The sequence below is a fragment of the Lepidochelys kempii genome, chromosome 1, assembly GCF_965140285.1.
Source record: "Lepidochelys kempii isolate rLepKem1 chromosome 1, rLepKem1.hap1, whole genome shotgun sequence".
NCBI classification, from domain to species: Eukaryota; Metazoa; Chordata; order Testudines; family Cheloniidae; genus Lepidochelys; species Lepidochelys kempii.
The window spans coordinates 102,071,306-102,090,908 of record NC_136380.1 but is presented as its reverse complement, the minus strand read 5'-3'; the positions used below and the strand labels follow the sequence as shown (position 1 = coordinate 102,090,908).

At 42.6% G+C, this 19,603-nt stretch overlaps 1 protein-coding gene across 11 annotated transcripts in view; it reads left to right on the top strand.

Moving 5' to 3' along the window:
* The window catches only part of NALCN (sodium leak channel, non-selective), a 345,527-nt gene that overhangs the window by 23,325 nt on the left and 302,599 nt on the right, over window positions 1-19,603 (top strand). For all 11 annotated transcript variants that reach the window (XM_078853491.1, XM_078853490.1, XM_078853489.1 and 8 more), the window contains one exon: window positions 15,496-15,579. In XM_078853491.1, the coding sequence (XP_078709617.1) occupies window positions 15,496-15,579 (84 nt within the window). The remainder of the gene's footprint in view (window positions 1-15,495; window positions 15,580-19,603) is intronic.

Below are 19,603 nucleotides of genomic sequence, written 5' to 3'. Positions count from 1 at the left end.
TTTTCATTTTAAATTTTCATTAGGGCTGTGTAAACAAATGGAGAGACAAGTTGGCAAGAGTCAGAAGAGAACTTGGCTATTATACAGTACAGTATTATGTTTTTATTTAGCAACTACACCTCTCTTTGTCAGATGATGCCATGCTCACAGTGGGCCTTGCTCTGCTGTGTCTGAGAGTGTACCGTGTGTTTTCTCTCCATAAAGGGGCCTCAGGGCTTTTGTCTGGGTGCCTGAAACATTTTCCCTAGGGCATTAGTTACTGCTTGTTGCACAAATACTCCTTTACCCTCAGGCAAGAGCTTTATGGCTGCCTACCCAGGGATGTGCTGGGGAAAGAGGGGATGATGTCTATGTCCTCTCGCCCCTTAGTTTGCAGAAAGTGGGAAAGTCTCTGTTCCTAAGCATTTTTTATTACTTTGAGTCTTTGGTATCTTTGTTGCCTAGAGGAAAGGGATGTGGAAACTTATTCAAGCATTTGTCCTTTATTTGGACTGCCTTGGTGAAACCAGCTTATGGTTTGGTTCTGGAGGTATTGAGGTTAACAGTCATCCTGATTGGTTGGGCAAGGGAGCTCTGCATTTGTTGCCTGTCACTAACAAAGTTCTGTATCATGTATATGTGAGTTTAACTGAAGCTGTCATGGGAAGCCTTGATCACACAGTGTGAAGAGGTTCCCAAGGTACTTTGCCATAAAACCAGAGAGGGAGTCAAAACTTGGATGAGGGCAAGCTTGAACAAAGTGTTCAAGTATTGTACATAGTTGGTCAAAAATGGGGAAACTTACTGCAAAAATTTTCAATTTTTTTTCACCATACTCTAATTGTATGTATAGTTAGAAAGATTTTCCTAATATCTAACCTAAATCTCTGTTGCTGCAGACTTGAGCCTATTACTACTTGTCCTACCTTCAGTGGACATGGAGAACAATTGATCACAGTCCTTTTTATGACAGTCATTAATATATTTTGAAGTGGCCATTTCTGCTTTACCCCTTACTCCATATCAACTGAGCCACTGCCTCTCAAAATCCCTTCATAGTCAATCTCGACAGAGAACCACTTCCCCAGTGTCTATCCCTCTTATGCCCCCAGCCAGAACTGCTTCCCGTCCTACTTCTTCTGCCTTCCACTGTTAATCCCATAGTGGGATGTGGGAATGCTTATGCTTCTGGTTCTTTGGTAGATGGCAAACACTGGGATTGGTGGTTGTGTCGGGGGAAGCATGTGGAGATTGTGCTTCTGGTGAAAGCAGTAAGGCATGGGGAAAAAGACACTTAAACTGTCATGGTACAAGAGAGACCTGCTTTGAAGTTGTGTTTAGGGCCTAGCCATTAATTTTTATGTCCTGAGATGAAAATAAATTCTTCCAACACATTGGAGAAGTACCACCATTCAGTATAATCCACCTACATGAAGAACTCAGTCTCTTAAAGGGACTTGTAGAATTTATTCTCTATAGGGAGAACTCATTTTTTCAGTTTAAACCGTAAGCACCAGTAAATACTTACACAATACCCTAGTGGACTTTCATCAGTTAATATTTATTCTTTCCCAAAAGGTGAAAATTAGCAGGCTACTCTACATCTGAGTGCTTGTCCTTGTCAATTTCCCATCAAGGGCTACATTCAACTAACAAGGAGAGCTGCACAGATTTGGGTAGTCAAGAATATCTGCCAAAAAAAAATCTCAAAAGATACTTATTTTAGGGCATCCAAATTGGGTACAAAAACCCTGTCCTTCCCCCCCCCCCAAAAAAAAAAAACCCGGCAGCTTTAAATGAAAAATATGGCTCTATTTGGCTGAAGTTAAGTATTTAATTCAGAGACCTCATGATATTTTGATACTGAAGCACAGATTTATTTTATTTATTTAGTGAAAAGTTTAAGATGGGATTTAATGAATGTTTAAAAAGCTAAAGGATATAAACCCTTTTTTCTCATGCTAGCTGCAACCGAAGCAGATACTCCTTTGATGAGAGGGTTCCAAATGAGGAAATGCCTAACCCTGTATTTTTCATGTATCTAAATGTTTTACACTGTGTTTAACAGGTTCTTACTTAGGCCAGATTAGACTTTGCTGCTGCCCAAGACCATCTGTGCCTTGTTGTCCATCTCCCAGGTGAAGGGTTGGGATTGGGCTCCTGGATGGGTCAAGTGACCAGTCATCATGTGATGGTAGCCTGGAGCAGAGTTTCCGGTAGAAGGGAGCCTGGTCAGTTAGAGAGAGAGGGAGAGATCTACCTACAGGTGGGACTGGGCCAGTCGATTCTGTGACACAGTGTGTGAGGAATTATTGGTTAAAATGACATGATGTGGCAACACATCCAAATATATTTATTTATTTGTATAATGGTAACATCTCGTAGCCCCAAAGTCTGTAGATGAGGTATACCTGAGGTTGGGTAGACCAGGGAGGTATGCAAATCTTTTTTTTTTAACTGTTTATATGATTTATGTACTCTTGACTGGGTAACGTCACACAGATTATCCTGATAGAGAGCAGAGACCTCCAACTTCTAAGAAGAGAAGGCAAAAGGTGTTTGTGGACCCATCCCCCTTCCTTCACCCACTTGTGGTTTTGGTGAAGTGGGGCGTGAACCAATGTGTCATCTCCCATTGGGATGTCTTGCCAAGGACTGCAGCAGCTGAACATAAGAATAACAGAAAGAACAAGAAGGAGACATGCTTTGGCGATGGACATATGAGCAGAGGATATGGATTTTGAGCCAGGGCTATAGAAAGAATATGTGGTATGAGAGTGGGCTTAAAGGAGGCCAAGGTGTTAGAGATAGTGGAGTTATGGAGTTTCTACAGGGTTTGAACTGAAGTATTTGGCAGTGGGAGAATAGGGCCTGGAAAGGTTGAGGAGAAAGACCCAGAAGAGTGCTTAAGAAGGGAAAAATAATAGTTATAAGTAACAGACGAGCTAGAAATGCCTAAGGATCACTCCTGGTATAGCTAAACGTGTTGTTTGCTTGTTTTTCCCTATTAGAAGTGGGAACTGAGTAGAACTGCCACTGCTCTGATCAGCAAGAGGCATTTCTTAGGAAGTGGTAGGGGGGCAGTCCTACTGCTGTCATCCCCAACAATAGTTCTGCACAGCTGCCATTTACTGCCAAGGAGGGGAGGGACACAGGAGTAATGACTGACAGTCATAACCTTGTTCAAGAAAGTTGGGGAGTTAAGTGTTCTCTTGATCTGAATACAGCATCTGATCTTGGCTGCTGTTTTCAGCATCAGGTTCAGAAACTTTGCTAGTGACTGGAGAATGGCTGTCTTGAGAGGGATGAGAAGGTGTAAATTCCTTAACTTGATGAGGCAACTGATAAGGTGCCAACCTGTGTCAGAGCCCCAAGAGAGGGTGGATGTAGTCATGCCTTTTGTCTAGGCAGAGCTGTTCACAGTGAAGGATCTTTTATGAGGTGGGAACTGGGGCCTCTTGGAATAATTTGTTTTAGTGGCCATGGATTTTGAAATGGCACCCTTTCTTCTTAATATAGGTCTGGCTGTAGAGGCTAGCATTCCCCTGATTTTGGAATTCTGAAGACTTAGTCAGACTTTATCCACGCTGTATCCTTTCTGTAGTTCTCTGTCTGCCCTGGCATCAGCGATAATGCAGTGAATTTGCCCTGCTATTCAGAGGAACAATTTTGCACACTTTTCAAGAAGACTCTACTACTTAACTTAGGGTGACCATATTTCCCTATGCTGAATACTGGACATATGGTCAAATTACTCGTATTCAAGCGAGTTAAACGGCAATCAGTCTGAACTGTGCAGTACAAATGTTCAAATTAACATCAAGTTGACAGAGCCCCTGTTAAAAAGAAATACTGCGAATTGGATTCTTTTTATTTACCTTCTTATTTTTAAGGCTTTAGGGTTCACACAGGGAGAGGTGATACACACATCATCATCATCATGATGTTCCTATTACGACTCTGGCAGTTAGGGCAGTGACGAAGCTCCTCTACTCTTGTCTGTTTCTGGCAAGTCTTTCAATGGTTCCCCAGCTGTGCCCCAGGTTTTTCCGCTCACCTTCCACGGCTCTTCGCCATGTTGTTTTTGGGTGGCCTTGTTTTCGCTTGCCTTCAGGTGTCCATCTTATTGTTACTCTAGTGATGGAATCAGTTTCCATCCAAAGCACATGACTGATCCATCTCCAACGCCTCCTGGCAATGATGGTGCTCAGATTCTCTTGGCTGCACTGTGTCGATAGATCTTGGTTTGAGATTGTTCTGGGTCAAAAGATACGGAGGATTTTTCTGAAGCAGGTTGTATGGAATGAAGACAGTTTGGACATGTCACGCTTTCTCATTCCCCAGCATTCTACACTATAAAGTAGCGTTGAAAGTACGCAGCTCGGATAAATCTTTAGTTTGGTTTTGGTGTTGTATTTTGATGATTTCCAAACTGTATTTAAGCTCCTGAAGGTGTTCCTGGCTTTATTGATTTTGTTCCGGATGTCTTGGCTTGTTCCACCGTCCTGGCTGATGGTGCTGCCCAAGTATGTGAATGTTTCTGCATTGGTGAGAACATAATCCTCTATCCGTACTGGTGATGGCGAGGCAATATTAAAGGTCATGATATCTGTCTTATTGTGGTTGATTTTCAGTCCAATTTGCTGGCTCAGTGTGTTCAGTTGAGTTGTTTTTTCTTGTATATGGTGTTGGGTATATGATAGGAGAGTGACACCATCTGTGACACACACACACGCCTGTAAACCTCTCCCACACAGGGGGATGACCAATGGACCTGCCCCTCTGCCCGGTGCTCTCCACCCTCCAAGCCTGGCTGGATCCCTGGGGCGGACCTGCCTCTCCTGTTACCTGGCACTGTGTCTTCCCGAGACAACACATGGGGGTGCATGTGAGGTCAAATGCCTCCCCTCCTCCCCAGATTTCTGTCAAGGTTTACAACACAGTGTGGCCAGCAGCAGTCTTTTGGCACTGTGCTGGAGGGAAGGGACGGGAGTGGCTTCCAGCCACAGGGGAGGGGGGAAACAGATGATCTGACTCATGTCTTTGCAGAGCTCTTCTCTTCTCTTCCCTCCCCTCCCCCCATGTGGCTGGAAGCAGCTTGTCCCTTTCTGTAGGCATAGTATCAAAAGGCAGTTAACACCTCCAGGCTGCTGCTGGCCACGGACATAACCCAGTCGCCTCTGGCTGCAGTGTGGGCAGGAAGGGGTTAAGCTCTAAGGATGCATTGTGTACTGGGGAACCTGATTCCAGGGGCTTCAGTGAACCAGGCCAGAGAGGTGGCTCAGCAGTGGATGGTGCCTAGGGGACGAAGCATCCCCATGCTCCCTGGGGATAGGACTCAGGGCGGGGAGGGGGTGGGCGAAGAGGGTGCTAAGCCCCTGCCCGTGGGGCTGCTGTGGAGCCTGCAGGGTTGGGGCACGAACAGGCCAGAAATCGCTCCCCCCCGGCCACTCCAGAGCTGAGCTGAGGGGCGGAGAGGCTTCCCCGTGCCAGTGCTGTGCAGGGCTTTTGGCACATACAGGGCTTGGCTCCTCCTGGCCAGCACCTCAGGCAGGAGGGTCTTAGGCTTTCCTGAGGCGTCACCTCAGCCAGAGGCAGTGGGGGAAGGAAGGAAACTGCTGACCAGGCTGTTGGTGAGCTCAGCGCTCCGACCAGGGGCTGGTTCTCTGCACAGCACTGAGAGCGGGATGCGCCCTGTTGCGGTAGACATGGAGGAGCAGTGGGGCTGGTGGGGGGGCGGGAAGGGGCAAAGCAGGGAGAGGACAGCAAGAGGGGGAGCACATAAAGAACCGATGGATGGGCAGCAGAGGCGACACGTAACTGGCTGCTACACTCACCAGCCACCACAGCTCGCAACGCGCAGCCAGTGCTGGCCGGAAATGGGACGGGGAGCGGGGTGTTGCTGGCTGAGAGCCGGCACGCAGCGGAGGCTGAGCTGACAGACCAGCAGGGATAATGGCCAGCTCCGCACACTGCAGCTTCGCCCCGCCACCAGCCTTGCACATCCACCCCCATCGCTGGCTACTACACCCTCCCACTCAGGCGGGTGGCTGGCGAGCAGGGATCCAGCAAGCAGCAGGATCCGCTAGTACTGATGGCGGGGGAGACAGAAAATACAGGGCAATTTGCCTGTTTTTAAGAAAAAGTTGGGTCACCTGCAGGAGGGCTTAAATACAGGACTGTCCCTTTAAAAACATACATCTGGTCACCTTAACTTAACTGGGTTTGTGTTAGCAGTCCCAGGCACCAGTTTTGCGAACTAGATTCTAGACAGTTGTAAAGGTGCACCACCACTCAGAGTGCTGCCTGGCTTTTCTTTTTTTCCAGTTCTCTCCTGCCCACTGAGGTCATGGGGGGCTTGGTCTTTAAATAATCAAAGCCTGTCTCGGTGAGCCTCCAGATTTAGGTGGAGGCCCCTTGTGTTGCACTGCCTGCTGGGTGGGGGGAGGGAAGGGAGCTCCAGGGCCCAATTCTTGCACTGAGAAGCTATGAAAGAGATTTCTTTATGAAGCACCTGTTTATTTATCATCATTTGTTTAAATATTTATTCATATTTTTTCTTTGTTAATTTGAAAATCTTTTCATTTCATCACATGAAAAGGAAAATAATCAATATGCATATATACTGCTAGACTAATATAGACAAAATACAGTTATTTTTGGCTACACTACACATCATTGATTATTGAAGCTCAATACAGTGACCATAAAGCCAAATTTAATTTCACTTATTATAATCACAGTTTGTATAAGCAAAAATGAATAAAAGTAGCTATTATGTATTTTAGAATTAAGAACATAAGATTGGCCATACTGGGTCAGACCTAAGGTCCATCTAGCCCAGTATCCTGTCTACCAACAGTGGCCCATGCCTGGTGCCCCAGAGGGCAGGAACAGAACAAGTAATCATCAAGTGATCCACATCCTCTGTTGCCCATTCCCAGCTTCTGGCAAACAGATCTGTTGAATGAATATATTGAGAAAACAGCTAAAACTATAAAGATATTTAATAGCACATGCATAACTTTTACATAAGTAAATTATCCCTCTGGATGTGAATAAAGTTATGCATGTGCTTAAGCGTTTGCAGGACTGGAACCATACTGATGTAAAGTTGTGTGTATGAAAGCTGACAATAATACAGCATTTCTAAATGAAAATTAATACAAATGGGATTAATGGGGAAAACAACTTTTTCTGCGATGACAAGATGAAACTCTCTTAGAGAGTGCTTGGAAAACATGAAAAATTGTTGACCACAACCACCTCTTGGGTCCTGTCTGAAAGGAATGAATGGAACTGTGGGGAAAGTCTTTTTCCAGGAGCAAACTGTGTAAACACGTCCACAAACCCTTATGGTCAACTGTAACAAAGACTGTTGAGATATTTAATAAGATCAGTCTACACATTTTCTCTTTGTTCATCACTCAGAGGTGATCATCCAGCAGACATAGCAAAATGCTTTGCATTATATTCCCAGATGTTAAGCCAGACTAATATGACTAATGGCTGGACAGTACTATTCCTTGGGGATCTAGAATCCAATCAGTTCTGTTAGGCTCTGAGAACAGACCATCAAAATGAGCCTGTCACCATAGTGAGAGGAAGAATAGGGCTGATGATCTGACCATGACAACATTTTTATAATAACCCCAGTATCCAACCCCGTCAAGGCTGAATCCCCACTCTGTCACTTTGAGTGCAGAAGGTGGGGGCCCGCAAGGATTCTAAAAATTAATACTTGCCACTCCAGGCTTGTATTAAACTCCCAAGATTACAGCTTTTCTCTGACCTTGGCTTGGTAAATGCGAAAAAAACCCCTTGGACCCAAGAAGGAGCACTTGGGAATTCCTCCCTGTGGGGTACCCTCAAGCCCTTTCACCTCCCCCTGCCCCAGGGGAAGAGCTGAGAAAGAAAACAAAGGAAATTAGCTATTGTCACCAGCTAATCAAAAAGCATATGCACAAACCTTTTAGGATACCAAAAATCCAATCCTGTTCTAAAAAAAGGTAAATTTTATTAAAAACAAAAAGGAAGAAAATACATCTGGAATTTAGGCTTTTGCTAGATTTTAAAAGAGCAATTCCAAAAAATTAAGCACCCAAAATAGTTTTCTTGGGGGTTCAGCTTAAAGGTTATAAGCAAACAAAAGCATCTGGGGTTAGCACAGAAGAGTTCACAAGCCTTAAAAAATAAACAGAAATAGACCTAATAGCGTCTTCCTAAACATTCCTAATTTACTTACATATTTGGGTTGTTAAAAGTAGTTCTAGATATGATCTGATGATTTTCATATCTGGTTCAAACTTTACATGGCATTCATGCTGCCCCGTCTCTTCAGCCCAGAGAGAACAACAGACAAAGGGAAAGTTTCTTTCCCAAATTTAAAAAGTTCTAGCCTTCTCATTGGCTCTTTTGGTCAGGTGCCCGCTTTTTTTTTCTTTAGGTGCGGGACTTTTCAGCCCTTTACAGGTAAAGCAAGTAGAGAACAGCTACCAAGAGGGATTTTACAGCTAACTGGCTGGCTGGTTGTCCATCAAAGGGAGCTACCCTCCCCCACTTTATTTATCAGAAACCCAATCTCAAAGATCATAACCAAAATGTGCCCATATATGAGTAGAACAAGAAACCACCTAGGACATTTCCATGATTGTCCTAGAGGTCAGATTAACAAAAGAGTCCTCATCATTATGCACATTAACAAGGGCCCATACAACACGCACAATAGTGATCACTGATATGGGCATTAAAGGTGCCCAATGCACAGTCAGGAGAGCCAGGAGCAAATTTTAGCAGGCCAGAAGTGGATGATAATGATAGAGGAGCAAACGCAGATGTTGAAGTCACTAATTGCGCTGCAGGCAGAATACATGTGAGCTCAGCCCCCTCCCCCAGCAGCCCATACAGAATGCTTTCCATGCCTTCCCCAAACTCCTCCCATACATTCCTTGCATCTTCCCAGCCCGTCGCAGTATCCTGTTCACTCCATGCCTTTGGGCAGCTTTCAAAATGATAGCAGGAGACACACACAGCTATGAGAGACTCCTTCAGGAGACTGTCCTTCACTGTTATCTCCTTTTGCACCAAGCATTTTCTCTGTGTTGTTAATTGCTATTTAATAAAAACATACTCCCTGAAAGATAAACAATCATTGTCTCCTACACACGGTGGTTGCTGCTGGAGTTAATACACTGGTGGCAATTGGAACATTTGCAGACTACAAATCACAGTCAGGAAGCAATTATCAAAATTTTCATGCAAGGCAGCAAGTTAACAAAGCATGGCAGAGTGCTTTATAGAAAAACACATTACTGGAGCTCATTGTCAAAATGGTGTTTCAAAGCCTCCCAGATTCAAATAGCTGCTGTTGTGCCCCTCTGCCCTGGTATCTGGTTGCTCAAAATCAGCTGCCAGGTGGTCCACTTCTGTGCTCCACCCTCAGGGAAACTTTTCACCCTCACAAATATTATGCAGTGCGCAGCAGTCTGCTATGACCATGGGAGTATTTTCCTCATTTAGCTCTAACCTGGCATAATGCTTGAAAGGTAAGTTTAAGACCTCTCAATTTTTCATAGCAAGTGTGATTGACAGCCTCTAAGTGTTATGTCTTTCATCACAAACATGATTGATATCCCTGATTTGAATAGCATGTTCAGCCTAAAAGCATTGTTTTTCTGTTTTAATTATTAGAGCTCTTCCCTCCATCCCAATTGTTTGTTGCTGTTTTAGTAACTACATGTCTCCATCATTTCAGACACACTTGAGCAATATTTTATCATCTGTTTTTTTCAGAAGACTGTCAGTATGATGAAATGAAAGTATTCATTCTTAAATCTTAAAAAAGGGATTATTTTCTTCTAAGTTTTACCTGCCCTAGAACTGTCATTGTGTACTCACGACATGTGTACTTCGGGGTAGATGAAATGGAATCATATTTGATTGACCAGCAGAACAGCTTATATAGAATTTGTTATCTCTGAACACTTACAAATATTTTAAAATGCACAGTTGTTGTTGTAGTTAGAATGTCAACAGCAGAGCATAAAATACAAAATGGGGCACTTCACAATTTCCCTCTTATTGCAATGTACTGATTTAGTGAAAAATGTAAGTTCAGTGTGCTTGCTTTTGTAAATTTGTAAAAATTCAGTATTTGTTAAAAGTAAAATTCACTGGTCTTATCTGAGTGAAATAAGGACGTACTTCCTCGTTAGTAATCTCTAAAATAATCCAAGAAACTCTCAGTAAGTCATTTTGTAAAATCTAATTTATTACTATTGCAAGTAATGAAATAATTAAGGATTCTGTAGTGATCATAGCTGTAACGATTTAAGTGATGAAATGGAAGATTATATATATTGTTTTACGAGAGTCCTAAAAGACCTAGAGAACATCAGCTGCTTTTTGTTTTCTTTATGTTGGTCTTCAGAATAAAATCTACTTAATTGGCCCCATCTTAAAATATCTTTTTACTGAGCTCTTGCAAATATAAGTTTGTGTCTGTTAAGCACTGTGCACTTCATAGTAATCAGTACTGCTGTAAGGATCTTTTATTAACATTAAGTGATTTGTTTCAATGTTTTTATGTAGCATACAATATTGTCATAAACATTTATTATTTATGATATAGATAAATTTGTAACCACTCATAGAATGCAGTGAATTTTCAGTCAAGGGTTGCTTCCAATGACTGCATAACCTAAGTTAGTTCAATGACAAGGAAGTGATGTTACAACCACAAATGCTATTTAGAGCTAAGCTTCCCATAGCAACCCTAGCTCTGCCTCCTGTGTACGTATGTATTAGAACCTTTCATATACAGCACTGTCCATTGTATTATAGGGCAAGATATTTTACAAATATGGATTAACTACCACTATGGAGTGTTATTTTAATAGGACATTCCTGCAGTGTTGGTGAAAACATTTTATTTTAAGATATACCATTGTGTAAATGCTAATAAACAGTCTTTTCCCTACAGTGTAACATTTAAAAAAATAACTTAGTTGATTTTGAAACAATACTATAATTATTCAGAGGAATGACTAATACAGTGACCACCTATGAAAAGTTGTCAGTATTGCCTTAGTTAAGGGTTACTTGGTTATCTGAACTATTTTTTAAACTTTCCTAAACTTCGTAAACAGAATGCCAAGAATTCTGAAAAGACTGAGGCAAAGTTATTTAGGTATCTAAGACAACATGCACAGTTGTAAGTGTGATTAACAGGGTTGATCTATCTATCTATCTATCTATCTATCTATCTATCTATCTATCTATCTATCTATCTATCTATCTATCTATCTATCTAAAGAATGAACAAATTACATAGTTATAAGACATGATAAAATATGCTGGGCTGAATTTCTCTCTTGTATTTGGCATAGTAACAGATATGGTATGTACACATAGTGAGATGGCTGAATACACTCTGGGATAGCGTGTGCACCTCAGAGCCATGTGTGCCATGGCTTTAGTTTATCTCCTGGGCAGACTATGAAATGTAATAGCTGGGGATGGGGTGAGAGAAAAGGCGGGAGGGTTTGACGGCTGGACAGCAAAAAACTAATGCTTTTGACACCTGGCCAGGGTTGAGGAGCAGGCTTGACATTTGCAGGTTTTGACAACTGGAAGACAGGTGAGGCTTTTCAGACTGTCTCTTCTTTCCCTCCCCTTTTGTGGGCAAGGTTGGAAGTGGCTTGAAATTGTTAGGATGGGTTGGGAGCTTGAACTTGCCCACATCAACATCCTACTGCTATACAAAACCCTACCTGTTGAGCTTTGCAGTAGAATTGATAGACACTGTCCAGCAGATTTGCAGTAGAATTGATAGGACTGTCCATGACTCATTGTCTCAAGAGGTTTCAACGCATATGGTGCCAGAGCCACCCCATGCAGCTCTGACCTATGGCGGTGAAGAACACCTGAGGATGCCTAGGATCCAGTAGTTACATAAATAATCAACTCACTTTTTCAAACAGGCCAACCAACCCATCTAAACATGTAACTATCTGAGTCCTACTCTTCTGATAGTGTCATGGGAACTTTTAGCCCTCTACTAATGTCTAAGATTTCTCAAAAGTGACTAGGGATTGTGTGGGTGTTTCACTTTTATAATGCTCAACTTGAGAAGCTTAAAGATGGGCTTGATTTTCAGAGAGTGGGTATTTAGCACTTTCTGAAAATCAGATCTCTTGCTGATGCTACATCACTCAAAAATGATGTATGGAGGCATTCAAAAGCACCATTGTCACAGGGTGACTGGCCCTTTAAGAGGGAGCTGGAGGTAGGGTGCAGTCCAGGGCACCTGTAACTGATGGCCTGTTATCTAATTTGACTTAAGGGAAGGCACCTGCGCCTCATCTGGATTTTTTTATACTGCATTTTACTGACTCTCATTTTCAATACTTTCAGAGATTCCCAAGCCAGAAGGGACCATTAAGACTGGTCTGATCACTTATATAACACAGGCCATGGAACTTCCCTAAAATAATTCCTAGAGCAGATTTTTTAGAAAAAATTCCAGTCTTGATTTAAAAATTACCAGTGATAGAGAGTCTATCACAATCCTTGGTAAATTGTTCCCAGTGTTAATTACACTCACAATTAAATGTATGCCTTAGTTTCCATCTGAATTTGTTTAGTTTCAGCTTCCTGCCGTGCGATCATGTTATACCTTTCTCTGCTAGATTGAAGAACTCATTATCAGATATGTTTCCCCATGTAGATACTTAAAGACTGTAATCAGGTCCCCCTTAACTCCTTTATTTCTCAATAAAATAATAATCTCAATAAAATAATTTTAAAAAAATATGGCTCTGATGTTTCAGAAATGTAAGGGGATGTTGTGAAGGCCAAAACTATAACAGGGTTTAAAAAGGGGTTCAAAAAGAATTAGGTTCCTGGAGGATATGTCATTGATAGGTTTATCAATGGTTATAAGTCAGGATGGTCAGGGATGTAACCTCCTGCTCTGGGAGTCCCTAGTCTCTGACTGCCAGAAGCTGGGAGTGGACAACAGAGGATGGATCTCTCAATAATTACCTGTTCTGCTCATTCCCTCTGAAACACATGGCACTGGTCACTGTCAGAAGACAGGATACAGGGGGCTAGATGGACCATCGGTCTGACCCAGTAGGGCTGTTCTTTTGTTTTTAAAGAATATATCTTCAACACGTAGCAGAAGAGTTGCCGTTTACTGCCACCTTCTTGAAATGAGGGCATGACAGAAGGGGGAGCTGGGGGCAGAGGTAGTGAAGGGGGGAGGGCACTGCCAGACCATCCTACACAATCGAGAAGATCTGAATGTGGAAAGGTAGGACACTTTGCAAGAACTGCTTCCTACCATACCGGAACCCTCACAAGTGTCAGAATCCCCAAAGGTGGAGTAAAAACAGGATAGCAGACACCTACACCAGCAGTCTAAAGAGTGAAAAAGATAAGGAATAATAACAACAATGGGGTGAGGGGCAAAATGTGAGAGAACAGAGAAATTGAAAGGCAGAGCTAAAAAGAGAAAAAATAGCTGCCACATGGTAACTGTGGTTTTTCTTTCTTTTTTTTTCTTTTTCTTCCTAATAGGTTAGAAAATTATTTTGGACAATCCCTCTTAGAATAAAAGAAGTATCAGTGTCTTTTATTCAACACACACAATCAAAGGCTTTAGCTTAGAGGTGGGCAAACTATGGCCTGCGGGCTACGTCCAGCCCACTGGACCGTCCTGTCTGGCCTCTGAGCTCCCGGCCGGGGAGGCTAGCCTCTGGCCCCTCCTCTGTTGTCCCCCCTCCCCTGCAGCCTCAGCGCGACATGACGCCAGCGCTCTGGCCCACTCCTGCTGGGCAACACAGCGGCAGAGTGGCTGGCTCTGGCCGGGCGGCAGGGCTTCGCTGCTCTAAGCAGCAGGGTGTGGAGGGGGGTTGGATATGGGGCAAGTGGTCCCAGGGGGCAGTCAGGGGACAGGGAATGGGGGGGTTGGATAGGCGTGGGAGTCGTGGGAGGGTTTTTTGAGGGTCAGGGGTGTGGATAGGGGTCAGAGCAGTAAGGGGACCGGGAGCAGGGGGGGTTGGATAGGTGTGGGAGTCCGGGGGGTCTGTCTGGGGGCGGGAGTGTGAATAGGGGTCGGGGCAGTCAGGAGACAGGGAGCGGTGGGGTTGGATAGGGGGTGGGATCCTGGGGGGTGGTTAGGGGCCGGGGTCCTGGGAGGGGGTGGTCAGGGGACAAGGAGCTTTGGATGGGTTGGGGGTTCTGAGAGGGGTGAGAAGTGGGAGGGGGCGGATAGGGGGTGGGGGCCAGGCTCTATGGGGAGGCACAGCCTTCCCTACCCGGCTATCCGTACAGTTTTTAATGCCAATGTGGCCCTCAGGCCAAAAAGTTTGCCCACCCCTGATTTAGCTTGTCTGTTGAGTGCTTATTCCTCTGGAGGCATGGTTAGTACACAGAGGGGAAAATATAGAATGTCATCTATCATATCAATGTTGAGCTCTGCAGACAAACAGCTTGAAGCTATTTTTCAATCATCAGACATCACAGGCTGGACAAGTTGGGTTTGTTTAGCGTTGCCTCTGAGTGAAGAGTTCCTCATCAGCTTAGACCATGGGCAGGGAAATAAAAGTATTGTGTGCAGCAGGTAGAAGTTGAAATGACAGTGATTGTAAGTTTCTGTTCAGTGATTTCCCACCCTAGTTTGAACCCTCCTGCCTTCCAAAATGCATAATAAAATGCATAATTAGACTGAAAAAAATAACTGTAAGCGTCTTGTCATAGGAAAACAAATTTTGACTATAGGTAGCATTCATGTTTTGTGCAGTTTATCTGTGATATATTTTATTTTGAGAATGGCTTACTATATTGTTGTTTTATCCTTCTGCTGTTCACTTCCAGGATGGATTTTTACAACTGAGAGAAAGTGAGCTTAGTGTAAATGTTTTCTGTACATTATATGTGGTCTTCATCTACTGTAAGAAATGACCAATCCTGTTCAGACTGGTGTATAGCATTGGTTGGCTTTTCACCTTGAGTAATCATTTGCATCTGTGAAATGAGGTGTAAAAATGGATCAAACCAGAATGATACTCTGTTTGCACAGGTATAAGTGAGCCACCAGTGTTCTGGTGTGTTAACAATTTATACCTACTTTGTAGGCATGTAAATGATGGCACAAGGTAAAAGTCAGTGTTGAATCAGGTGCAATGTTTGTTATATAGGCTACTATAAAGAAGAAAAACAAAGATATTTATAAATTCTTCTCTAGCCGTGGCTGAAAGGAGCTGCTGCAGAAAAATGAAGCTCACAACTTTCTTTCCGGAATACATCATTTACTTATTTATTTGCTGTATTTATGTATTTATTTAAAATTTCCATCATCTTCCAGCTCAGACATTGGGGATTTAGAATTTTAAAGATGGTAGAGAATGATGCTGTTCCTTCTTGACAGTGGATATCATTTGTGATTTTCTTTTTTCATCTTGGCAATGAAGCAACAAAACAAAAAAACACTAATTTTTATTTCTCTTTTAGGGGGATAGCTCCTATGTAAAGGATCGTTGGTGTGTGTTTGATGGATTCATGGTTTTTTGTCTTTGGGTGTCATTGGTGTTACAGGTAATTACATAATTTTACCTTAAATATGAAGGGCTAATATTTCACAAGTGGGCCCTGCAGTTGTGCATGCAAAGTACTCACAGCAGCATGAACAAGTAACTGTATGGTATAAATATACAGTTGTTCATGGGTCAGATTTAAAATTCAGTGATTCTACTCTTTCAGAGTCCAGTAACAACACAGCTACCGCAGTGCATCTACATTAGGGGTTTTCTTTCGTGTAACAACATTGATGTTTCACCGGTGTGAATTTATTTAATTTGGACATGTCCTTAATTTTAAACTTGTTCAGAAATTCAACGTGTTGTATATTAGAAGGAATGTCACAGATTTAAAATAAAACACAGAGGAAATTAAAAAAAAACCCCAAAACGTTTCCATAGCAATGTTAACTTGTTCACATTTCACATAAAGTTACAGTATAGGAAGTATTCTGTCTTGCCGACCCATACAATCCCTCATCATTCAGCACAGAGGAAGTTTTTCCTGAGTAAGAACGGATCAAGGACTACAGGCAGGACTCGATTAATGATTAGAGATGGAAAAGACCTGTCATGATTGCCATTTAAAAGTCATCATATCTTATTCAAGTATGTGTCAGTGTGGATCCCACTCTAGGTGTGCATCCACACTGACTACAACATCTCAAAAAACTAGTTATTTTAAGGTACATAACCATGCACAATTACCACATCTGAGACATACAGTTATTTTCAATTTAAGTACAGGGGAAACTGTGATACCTCTCATACACCTGTGTGGTAAAAGTGGAGAAATGCTGATTTTTAAATGGCCAAACACTGTAATCTAGTCTGCACTCTGTCAGTGATCCCTACAGAACATTTCCTAGTACATTCATAGATCCAAGGCCATTGTGATCATCTAGTTTGACCTCTTATATCACACAGGCCATATAACTTCCCCCAAAATAATTCCTAGAGCACATCTTTTAGAAAAACATCTAATCCTGATTTTAAAAATTGTCAGTGACAGAGAATCCATCATGATCCTTGCTAAATTGTTTCAATGGTTAATTAGTCTAAAAATGTAGCTCTGAATATGTCTAGCTTCAACTTCCAGCCATTGGATCGTCTTATAACTTCCTCTGCTAATTTGAAGAGCCCATTATTAACTATTTGTTCACCACGTAAGTACTTATGGACTGTAATGAAGTCACCCCTTCATCTTTTCTTTGTTGAGCTCCTTAAGTCAATCACTGTAAGACACTTTTTCTAATCCTTTAATCATTATTGTGGCTCTTCTCTGAACCCTCTCCAATTTATCAACGTTCTTCTTGAATAGTGAGCACCAGAACTGGGTACAATATTCCAGCAGTGGTCTCACCAGTGCCAAATACAAAAGTAAAATAGCCTCTCTACTACTGCATAAGATTCTCCTGTTTATGCATCCAAGCTTCTCATTAGCTCTTGTGGCCATAGCATCACATTGGGAGATCAAGTTGAGCTGATTATCCACCTTGACTCCCAAATCTTTTTTAGAGTCACTGATTACCAAGATGGAGTCCCCCATCCTGTAAGTATAGCCTGTGTTCTTTGTTCCCAGATGTATACATTTACATTTATCCATATTAAAACATATTGTTTGTGCCCAATTTACCAAATGATCTAGATTGCCCTGAATCAACGATTTTTCCTCTTCATTATTTATCACTCCCCCAATTTTTGTGTCATCTTGACACACTATCAATGATGATTTAGTTTTCTTCCAGGTAATTGATTAATATGTTAAGTAGTGTAGGGCCAAGAACCAATCCTTCTTCTTTGAGGAGTGTCTCTGTGGGTGCTTTAGGTGTCTTGGCACCCTGCGCTTATAATTGGAGATTTTTAATAGCAATCGTCTTGCGCCGCTCTGAGCTGTTACCTTGCATGTGCAGCCAGCCGACCCCCAGTTCCTTCTCTACCGCCCTTGGCTTGAGTCGGAGCGACAGCAGCTCCTCTTCAACTCTGTAGATAGTTCATATTCCTTCTTTTTCTTTTATTCTCTAAATCCTAGTTAACTTTGGTTAGTGTTAGTCTTTAATTGCTTCAATATCTTTTTTTTAAAAAAAAAATTGTGTAGTTTTCCCCTCTTCCGCCATGCGGCGGGCCCCATCAACGATGACTGAATAAAAATGGGCTACCCTGTTTTTTTTCCAGAGCTGGCCCTTCCTCAGGCATGCCCGGTTCCCCTGGATTTAAATGCTGCCTGACCTGCAGGCTATCGATACTTGTTTCAAATGGCCATGCTCAGTGCATCCACTGTCTCAGAGAGATCCATATTCCTCAAAAGTGTCCTCATTGTAAAAACTGCCTGCCAGGACACAGAAATCCAGGGATCTCCAATTTAAATGACTAATGATGGTGAAATTCCTCAGGCCAGAATCCAGGATGCCTCCTGGCCAATGGTTACCAGCAGCAGCCACAGACAAGGGCTCCACTACCAAGACCGCTTCTAAGGACCTTGTCCCTAAAAAGGCGACCAAACACTGGTCTTATTCATTGCCACAGCGAGATTGCCTAAAAGGAAATGGTCTCCTGGTGAAAAATCTGCCCCAGTACCAATGGCACCAAGAGCCTCAGACTGAGAGGCACCGGAAATGTCTGGTACCAAAACTTCTCGAGGAGCCAAGAACCTGGTACAGGCAGGCTCTCAGTCAGGTGCGCGTTCTAAAGCCAAGCTCCCGTGCACTGACCGTGCTGAAGAATATCCCGGCACTGATCAATATAATGGAGCCACCTGCTGTACATACACAACTCAGCAAGATCTCTTGTCCGTACACCTCCAGGGGTGAATATGGGGTGGAGGGGGAGCAAATATACCTAATTGTGCAATTCTGTATTATTGGGAGAGGATGCTGTTCTTGACCCAAGCCAGTTATCATTTTATGTCTTAAAATACAAGGACTGATAGCCCTTGTACTATTATTTGCTTCAATAATACCCTGTAGCAGTGAGTTCCACAAGCTAATTGTTTGTTATGTTAACTAATATTTCTATTATCCATTTTCACTTTGTGTTTCACTGTGGAGTGCAGTACCTTCTATTCTAGGGCCCAACTGGCCTTCTGTATAACATTAATTATTTCTCTACAAACAGTTTTAATCATTTTAATGTCTCCTTGGATGTTTTTGATGTAGATCTTCATTTATCTCTTGTAAATACTGCACGTGGGTCTTGGAGGGACTCTTGTAACATTGTTTGCATGACTTGTGGTGATCTGTAGATTAGAAACAAGGTTCCTTCAACAGGCATTTCATATTGTGTGTGTGTGGGGGGGGAGATTTCTTACTACTTGGGAATATAGACTGCAAGCAACAACATGAGTAGCAATAGCCACAATACATCAGGTGAGGTATTTCCAGTAGGGATAAGGAGGTTTTAGTACCGTTATACAAGGCACTGGTGAGACCTCACCTAGAATATTGTGCGCAGTTCTGGTCTCCCATGTTTAAGAAGGATGAATTCAAACTGGAACAGGTACAGAGAAGCGCTACTAGGATGATCCGAGGAATGGAAAACCTGTCTTATGAAAGGAGACTCAAGGAGCTTGGCTTGTTTAGCCTAACCAAAAGAAGGCTGAGGGGAGATATGATTGCTCCCTATAAATATATCAGAGGGATAAATACCGGAGAGGAATTATTTAAGCTCAATACCAATGTGGATACAAGAACAAATGGATATAAACTGGCCATCAGGAAGTTTAGACTTGAAATTAGACGAAGGTTTCTAATCATCAGAGGAGTGAAGTTCTGGAACAGCCTTACAAGGGAAGTAGTGGGGGCAAAATACCTATCTGACTTCAAAATTAAGCTCAGTAAGTTTATGGAGGAGATGATATGATGGGATAACGTGATTTTGGCAATTCATTGATCTTTGACTATTAGTGGTAAATAGGCCCAGTGGCCTGGGATGGGATGTTAGATGGGGTGGGATCTGAGTTACTACAGAAAATTCTTTCCTGCGTGTCTGGCTGGTGAGATTTAAACACAAAAAAGAAGCTTACAAGAAGTGGAAGGTTGGACAAA